This window comes from Poecilia reticulata, linkage group LG10, assembly GCF_000633615.1.
Source record: "Poecilia reticulata strain Guanapo linkage group LG10, Guppy_female_1.0+MT, whole genome shotgun sequence".
NCBI lineage: Eukaryota > Metazoa > Chordata > Actinopteri > Cyprinodontiformes > Poeciliidae > Poecilia > Poecilia reticulata.
The window spans coordinates 4,671,841-4,680,849 of NC_024340.1; the positions used below are offsets into that span (position 1 = coordinate 4,671,841).

General features: G+C 41.4%; 2 protein-coding genes across 2 annotated transcripts in view; one reads left to right on the plus strand and one right to left on the minus strand.

Annotated features, from left to right (window-relative positions):
- The window catches only part of tenm1 (teneurin transmembrane protein 1), a 320,904-nt gene that overhangs the window by 309,084 nt on the left and 2,811 nt on the right, over positions 1 to 9,009 (plus strand). The window lies entirely within an intron of this gene.
- apool (apolipoprotein O-like) overlaps positions 5,387 to 9,009 on the minus strand; it is an 11,603-nt gene continuing 7,980 nt past the window's right edge. The window contains exons 8-11 of the mRNA XM_008419636.1: positions 7,982 to 8,183; positions 7,729 to 7,878; positions 7,462 to 7,596; positions 5,387 to 5,865 (exon numbers count right to left, since the gene is read on the minus strand). Of these exons, the coding sequence (XP_008417858.1) occupies positions 5,777 to 5,865; positions 7,462 to 7,596; positions 7,729 to 7,878; positions 7,982 to 8,183 (576 nt within the window). The 3' untranslated portion in view covers positions 5,387 to 5,776. The remainder of the gene's footprint in view (positions 5,866 to 7,461; positions 7,597 to 7,728; positions 7,879 to 7,981; positions 8,184 to 9,009) is intronic.

The window sequence follows — 9,009 nt, forward strand, 5'->3', positions numbered from 1 at the left end:
TGATAAATATATCAAACATGACTTTTTCATATATTTAGCATTTTTATGACAACTGAGGTTACCATAGCAACTTGATTAGACACTAAGAGCCTGGAAAATACATAATACTGTAAATTTCCAGGTTTTCTAATTGAGATCCAACATGAGACCTGATGAGACTTAAGCTCTTGTTTCAAATTTATTCAAATTTATTCAAAATCCAAATCAATATCCTGTTGGTCCATATATTTAAAACTAAAAGAAAAAAACCCAGCATACACAAAAACAGTCTTGTTTTTTGAGAGGAGCACTTAATTTTTGAAAAATAATATCTCTTTGTAATTGCTGCAGGTCTGTACATTGCTGTGGCAAATACGCAAATATTAAACCCCTTAGTGAATGAACATCAATATGAAGTGAATCAAGAATGCGGTAGCCACCAACAGGATAATAAACACGGTACAAATATGTTTCCCAGAGTAAGGAAGCACATTCCCCCCTCTTCCCCTCCCCCCCATTTCACTTCCACTACTAACGAGTTGTCAAGAAGTAATGTAATCTTTGTCAAACACCTCCGCACATTTCATTTCACGGCGACTCCTCCGACCCGTGTCAGCATTTTGAGTGGCAGCTTCCCTGCATGCAGCCGGCAGACGGATCAATTAAACCGGCCTGATGAGCGCGGCAGCCTCCTTTACTGTACGTCGTTGGAGGTCAGGCAGCACACGCTAATCTCAAGGAGGGCAAATTACAAGCCTGAGAGATTTACAAGTTGGACTGTGTGTGGGAGAGAGTGTTTATATGCGTTTGCCTGATGACCCGAACACATGGATGTAGAGACGGGGAGAGCCTGATACGCATACGGAGGGCAGCAGAGCAGAGAGCATCAACCCCCCCGTCACCCCCGCCGAGACCCCGCTGGACGTCCAGATCCCGGCTAATTATTTTTTCAGTTTCTGGATTTAAACACTCACGCGTTTCTTTATTTTATGCCCGTCGTTCGTCAAAGGTTGCTACTTCCCGCGGGCTCACACAGGAAACATGAGACAATTATGGTCTGATGTTGAGAAAATCTAAAAGTTTTAAGAAGGATATACAGGAAGCATTTATTCTTGACTAATGGCAGAAGGATGATTGGTGTTTTCAGTCTGTGAACCACAAAGTAGTGGATTATTGTGAATCGTCGCGTTTAGATTCACACAACAAAATCAATACTTTCGTATTGATTGATTTTGTGTTTTTAGCACTACGTGTGTCTCCAGAATATTTAGACGCTGAGATATTTGTTGATTCTTACAAACTGGCCAGAAATGTTTGGAAATACACTGCAAAACCACTAAATCGTACCAAGTCATTTAGTTTAACTTCTATTGCAAATATACACAGTTTTGAAATAAGACAAAACTAACTTGCAAGTAACTTTTCAGTGAGATATAGGAGCTTGTTTTACATCAGTAATTCCTTAATATTGATGAAAACGTTGGCAAATTATTTTAATTTATAATATGGTAAAAATGTCTTGTTATTTCAAGTGCACTAAGATATTTGCACTACAAACCAGAACAAAATTACTTGGTATGACTTTGTGGTTTTGCAGTGTACGTATATATGTAAAAAACTATTTTTAATTGCATTTAGATCTTGGCTTTGACTGGGCCATTTTATAAAAGTAATGTGCTTTTATCAAAACCATTACGGTGCAGCTCTGAAAACGCATCTTCCCCTCAACTCTGCCCAGCTTCTTTGTCCCTCCTGGACTAAGCATGATCCTGCCACCACCGTGTTTCACACTGCGAAAGTGATTTAGTTTCAACAACAGCTGTTCTTTTTGCTCTTTGGCTGCATCTCTAATGCCTGCTGTGTTCCTGGATATTTGATGCATTTTGCTTACTGATGATTTCAAACAGACTTTGGATTTTCGGCTTTACATTGAATTACTCACAGGCATACTCTTGCCTGTTGGTTTGTCGCATAAAATCCCATTAAAAATACATTAAAGTTTGTGGCTATAATGTGTCAAAATGGAAGAAAAATTACACGGCTATGACTTTTTTTTGTTTGCGAGGCGCTGACTAAGCATGGGAAAAAGAGGAGTGAACTGTGTTCATGAATTTAACCAGTTTAAATGAGAGGAAGATGTGCCTAAACAATCATATGCCATATTAACAAACACCCTTAGACGGCTTGCATAACTGTTGTGTTTATGTTTGTAGCTGATAAATGTGCTGTGTGTTTATTTGGTGGTGGGGGACCCTGAGAAGATAATCAGCTCTTACTGAAACCCTCCTAAAGTCCTGCATGGAAAATTCGGCTCTTGGGGTCGAAGGTCGAGAGGTCAGAGTTGCACCACCCCCACGCTTCCTCTCTTCTGGTGAAAAATATTTAAAAAAAATATTTTAAAAAAACACATGACAGAGCCTGGTTTTAATGTTGGCTCTGAGAATATTGTGTTTGTGGGACGCCTTGAATAGACAGGACCCTTGAGAGAGGTGAGAAGAGGCTAAAGTTATCTTCACATGTTGGCTAACTTTAGCTTCTTTTGTTAAAAGGGGCTAAAGGTAGCTTCACATACTATTCAGCTTATTGGGGGGGGGGTTTACACTGAGGTTGGCTTCACATTAGCTAACTTAGCTTCTTTAGTGAAAATAGAATAAAGTTGGCTTCACATGTTGGCTAACTTAGCTTCTTTAGTGAAAATAGCCTAAAGTTGACTTCACATGGTAGCTAACTTAGCTTCTTTAGTGAAACGAGGCTAAAGTAACTTTAGCTGCTTTAGTGAGAAGACGCTAAACTTCTCTTCACATGGTAGCTAACTTAGCTTCTTTAGTGAAAAGAGGCTAAAGTAACTTTAGCTGCTTTAGTGAGATGGCGCTAAAGTTGGCTACACATTTTAGCTAACTTTAGCCTCTCTAGTGAGAATAGGCTAAATGTTACATGCTACATGTTAGCTAAATTTAGCCTCATTATTGAGAAGAGGCTAGAGTGAGCCTCATGCTGGGATGGGGGCTGTGAGAGCTTTTGACATTGAGGCCAGTTTATTGTAACATGATCTATGTTCTTCATGACGTGATGTGAGCAACACGTTTCACTTTTCAGGATTCTCTTCTGAGATTTTAAGAGACATTATATTCTATGTGGTTTTAGCAATGTTACACAGCTGTTTCTGTTGACACCCATCCTTAATTAGAACATTTGGTACTGTTTATCTGGGAAAAAAAAAAGAAAAACCACAAAACCAACCACAATTACACCAGCCAACAAATCCTTTACCCCCCCTGGCTCTGCTGCCACAGAAAGTGTTGCTCCCACGGGTGTACTACCACTGCAACAACTATTTCTTAATGGGGTTTTTTTTGTGATTTACCCACACGTGAGCTTTCACGTACAGTCATACACACATAGTCCCAAGGGTCATGGCACTGGACGGACTTATGGAGAGTTTATGAGGTCCAGTATTCCTGTACTGGTTCCTCTAAGGAGCAATAAAGCAGCTATTAAGAGTTGGACACTGTGTTCCCTCTGTACTGGATGTTCGCTTGAATTATAAACAGGTGGTGCTAAAATTTAACAAAGGAACACAGAACATTCCCACTTGTTCTCAACGAGACACTTTCCATGACTAACATTAGTTTTCCACGCAGTGTAAGGGGTGATTTAATGGCCTGTAAAGCCTTTTTAATTTCACACATTGCAATGTTTGGGAAATTTGGGGGTTAAATTGTCGTTTAATCACCAACATTTGGTTCATATGAGTCAGTCTCTGGGTTGGTCCAACTAATGAGTACATGGCAACGTAGCCATATGTGAGCAGCCATTTTATGGTAGGGCAATATGACATCCAACTTTACCAGTGTTAGCATAATGGCTGCTAATGTTAGCATAGCAACACCCTCAACCCCTCAGTAGACATGAAACGCGGTTAAAAGGGCAAATGAGGATAATCATCAGGAGAAATTTAGCTGAATATCATTAGAGGAAAATCATTTTAGCAATAAAATTTGGTAAGGAGATTTTACAGCTGCCAACATCTCTGACTTTAGTTAACTAAAAAAGACAAAAACAAAAAAAATGTTCACGTTTACAGCCATAAATCTTAGGTGACAGACATACATCCACAAAGTAACCCTGAAACAGCGAAGTGGAAGGAAATGGATAAACGTTTTTTGTTTCTGGATAAATATGATCTACATGTGTTTTCTGACTTATCGGAGCAATATTTATTGATTTATCTTTTGCTACAGCTTTCAGCTGAGTCGTTGGCCCTTTCCAGAACAGAAAATGTAAACAATAATAGCTCTGGCTGTATGTTTACATTTGCTGAGCTGCTGAAAGTTGAACTTTGACCCCAGTCTAAAAACAGCTGCAGCCTCTGAAATGAGTTTCTTCCAGGATGGATCTGTGTTTTGCTCCATCCCTCTTCCCATCAACTCTGACCTGGTAAAGAAAAGCGTCCTCAGAGCATGATGCTGCCGCTACCGTGTTTCAGAGTAGAAGAGATGTTTTCTTTATAAGTAAGACCGTTTCAGGTCAGACGTTTGTTCTGAGTGATGTTTAACCTGTAGACCAGGGGTCACCAACTCCAGTCCTCAAGGGCCACCATCCTGCAACTTTTAGATTCACCTCTGCTGCAAAATGTCTGAATTTCCTCACCAGCATGCATTCCTCTCTGCAATAGGCTGGAAACAAGCAGTTTATTTGATCCAGGTGTGTTTGAGCGGACGCATGTAAAAGTTGCAGGACGGTGGCCCTCGAGGACTGGAGTTGGTGACCACTGCTGTAGAGTAATGATAGCTGCTGCAGGAGGAACAGCTCCTGCTCATTTTGATCATTTTTGCTTTTTAAAATGATTTAATATACTGAATTTGTAGTTACTTTTACACTTTAAACCGTCATAATCAAATTGACGGTCTATGGGATTTCTTTTTTACTTTGGTTTCTGACCTACAGGTTGAACCAGAGCAGGGAGTGTGTCCTTTGAAATCCACTATATTTGTTGCTTTATCACATTAAATCCTAATAAAATACATTGGAAAATTATGTATTGTGGTTACAAAACTCCAAAAAGTACAAACACCTTTGCAAAGCTCAATATATTCATGAGAAATATATTGATATTTAATTACCCAAATTAAATGCAAAACTATTCAATTGAAGCACTAAATTTGTATCTTTTCCAATCATTTGGTCGAGATTTAAGCCATGAAGGGAGAGAAAATAAGTTTATGGTTTTGCCAGGGTCTTTTTCTGGCTCAGAAAATTTAAAATATACCTTTGTTTAAAAAAAGAAAAAAGTAGACAGATGCAGTGTAATTATGAGCACAGATTACTGTGCATCAAAAAAATCAGTTAAATTCATAGAAATACATTCATGTTTTGCAGTGCATTTAAAACATGACACAATCCAACGTGAGCTCACAAAAAAATAAAGATTTATTCTGAGTTCCTTAACCAACCATCTAACAGCGTGAAGCAGCACAAGTCCTCCTTTAGTCGTCGTCTGAGAGGAAGATTTAAATTAACAAAAATGGGCTGGATCACAATAAATAAACGGCACTTTGCATAATTGATGGTTGGAAAACTCCTGCACATTTAAACAGAAACCGTTCCACATTCTGCCGTTTCCAATGTAATTGTGGGTGTTTTTTTTTTTTTTCCAGGTTTCTCTGTGTTTATGTACCGAAATTCATCACAATGCAGCGCCGGTGCCAAATTATTCGGACGTGTTCTGTGAAAACGTGGGCAGAGAAAACAAAAAAAGAAAACTATGAGAATGGAAACGTCTTATGGTGAATCCGTCTCAGCTGCGTGTGCTGTACAGGTCTTCGTCTTCGGGGCTGGACTGGCCGAAGTCCATGAGAGCGGGGTCTGGCTGGAAACCGGAGCCCTCTGCAGGGGGGAGAGAGAGAGAGACACACACATGGGAAACGACGGGAAATCTCAGTCACAGGCGTACAGAAAAACGCCACCGAGCGAAATTAGTGAACATTCTGAGAAGAGCTAAACATAGAAGAGCCAAGCCGCAGCATCCTGCAGGCTTATCTCTCATCTTATGAGACTGAGAAAATACAGCCGGGTGACGATCGCTGTGTCAGTAACTAGGATGCATAAGTAGAAGAAAGTGGAAAAACTGGTTTTGGTAACAGAATGAGATTTTCTTCTGAATTGTGCGGCAGAATAATGCCTACGCTGAATAACGGATACGTCAGCAAACGTAAAGGTTTTCAATTAAAGTGCATTTATGGGGTTAAATCACTCAGTGAGGAGTATTATGGGAGTTTTTCCCCCTTTTTTATTATCGTCAGAGCAAATGAAAGCATGTGACAGAGAAAAGAGCGCCTCGCTTTCTGAAGTGAAAACGGCTGAGCTTATTCTTAGAAAGGAAATGGCAGCAGCTTGCAAAGGTGACCTTTGAACTGCTGCACAGTTTGTCGTCGTGCAACAACGAAGCCTCTCGCTCGCCTCAGGTCGACACAAACGGGCGCGGCGAGCGGACAGACTGCTGTCAGAAACCTTACGGATAAAAACCTGAAAGGTGTGGCATGCAGCTGGACTCGACCCGCTTTGCGAGCCTGAAAGGGAACGTCACGGCCTTCAGGTTAGGAAACAGGAAGCGGTAAAAGTAAGAGAAGCAGCAGAGAGAAACAAGATGACTCTGGAGGAGATGCAGAAACCCACAGCTCAGGTGGGAAATTCTGTCTGCAGGGTCACTGTTTGTTTAATAAAAACAAGAAAACCAGCAGACATTAGAGATCCTTATTCTGATTGTGCCGTCTCCAGAAAACGGTTCGAATTAGAAAACCTTCATACAAATACGATGGTTGCTTTGTTTTTATCATGTAACTTTGTTTTCTGTTCTGTTCTTGATTAAATGAATCTGAATTCAACTGAACATGATGTTTACATTTTTTTATTCCACACAATCTGATCAAAATTGGTGCCAAGATGCACAGAGACAAATCTTATGCTTAGATTGAAGCATATGTGTTCGGACAGGTCGGTCCTGGACGGCCGGCATCCTGCATGTTTTAGTTCTCTCCCTGCTGGTGGCAACAACCTTTACAGCTTGTCAATGTTCCTCTTAGGCCTCTAATGAGCCGTCATTGGATCCAGCTGTGTTAAACCAGGGAGAGAACTAAAACATGCAGGATGCCGGCCCTCCAGGACCCACTTTGGGCACCGCTGGGTTAGGATGTCCCAGTCAAAGTCCAGATGAAAAATTGTGAAAAGCCTTGAAAAAGTTATGTTCAGAAACGTTCTTGATCCATTCAGACTGAGCTGAAGCAATCTCAGTACAAATGCATACATCTTTCCACAATCAATTTGTGTTTTACTGCGACATAAAATCCTCCTAAAAACACTAAATATTGTCGCTGTGATGGAAAACAAAATGTTTTAAAACCCCCAATTTGTTTTCATTTGTAATTTTCCAGCCTGTTTGACGTCATTCCTGCCACAGATCCCTATCAGTGGAGTTAAATCTACCTTCTCTGCTTCCCTCTGCAGGCTGCTGAGGCGGCGGCGGCGTGGCGGGCGTTGAGGTTGGCGTCTCCTCCGCAGCAGGAAGCGCCTGCTGCTCCTCCGCCGGCTCAAACTCCGCAGCCGATTCGACAGCGGGTGCTGCACGGGAACGCGAGAATCGAACAAAATGAACAGTTCTTTTTGTAACGCACAGACGCGAGAGTCTAAAAGCAGAAATTTTTGATTGTGTGAAATGAACACGTCGTCTTCAGAGACGAGGTTTCTCCTGACCTGATGGCAGGTTTCCTTCAGCCGGCTCGTCCGGGACGGCGGCCGCTGGCGTCGCGTCAAGGGAAACATCGTCTGAGGCTCGGTTTCCGTCCGCGTCTGAGGTGGGACGGGACGGCTCTGTTTGCACTGGCTCCGAATCTGCTGACCAACCTGGACGAGAGAGAGAGAGAGAGAAAAACATCAGAGTTTCCAGGAGGGCGTAACAAACCGACGGAGACAGACACAGCAGGAGACGGAGGAATAAACGCCGTGCCTTTCTCTGCTGGAGATATTTCTGTGAGCGCCACCGGCGGCTCTTCAGTGGCGGCCGGCTCGTCAGAAATGGGAACGGACTCGGCCGTTTCCACCTCTGTCTCCAAAACGGCGGCGCTTTTAGCCAAGAGGTCGGGTGTGGAAAGGTCGGCTGAGGCCTCCTCCTGGCGCAGAGCCGACTCTGGGTCGGCTTCCGACGGAGGCTGGGGCGAGAGCAGAGCATCAAGAGTTCACATCGTAAAACAATAGTAGTAGGAATTTATGTTTATGCTTTATCTAGGGGGTTAAAGGTCATCCAGGAGACTCCAGAAAATAATAATGATTTGATATTTTGGCCAACAGAGCCTGCTTTTGATGAAACCACCACCGGCCCCACAGTGAAGATCCGATTTAGATTCTGTTTGATTACACAGGAACAAATCACCACCAGTGTCGTCTGAAGCCACTTCACTGATCGTCCAGATCCAGTTCATTACAGACATGAAGTCGGTTCAGTCCAACCACATCGACACATTCAAACTCAAATATGCACATAAGTTTATCACAGTTAATCAATTAATCACATTATAAGTGAAAATCAGCTAGAACATTTCCATTCGCATATTTTTAAAAGATAAAAATATGCGACAGAATTCTGTTTGCCTTTCATAATTAGCTTCATTAATGGTTTTGGTTGTGTGTAGATTTTATTTTCGTTCTATTTATTGGTTTCAATTGTTTTTTTCTTCATTTATTTTGGATATCTAAAATATCTTCTGGCGTTAAGCGTTCTTCACTTAGACTGTCAGAGGGCCAACCTGCATTATTCTGCCAGTATCACTATATTACTTGGAAAATAGTCTTAAAACAGCTGTATTATTGTTTATGGTAATCATTTCTGGGACACTTTATCATCCAGCAACATTTGTTATTGTGATAGTTTTATATTCAAATTTGATCCGATTTACAGCCTGACGAGACCAACAGCTATTTTTGATCTCAGTTCAGCTAAAATACATTTATTTACAGCTTCAACACACACACACATAT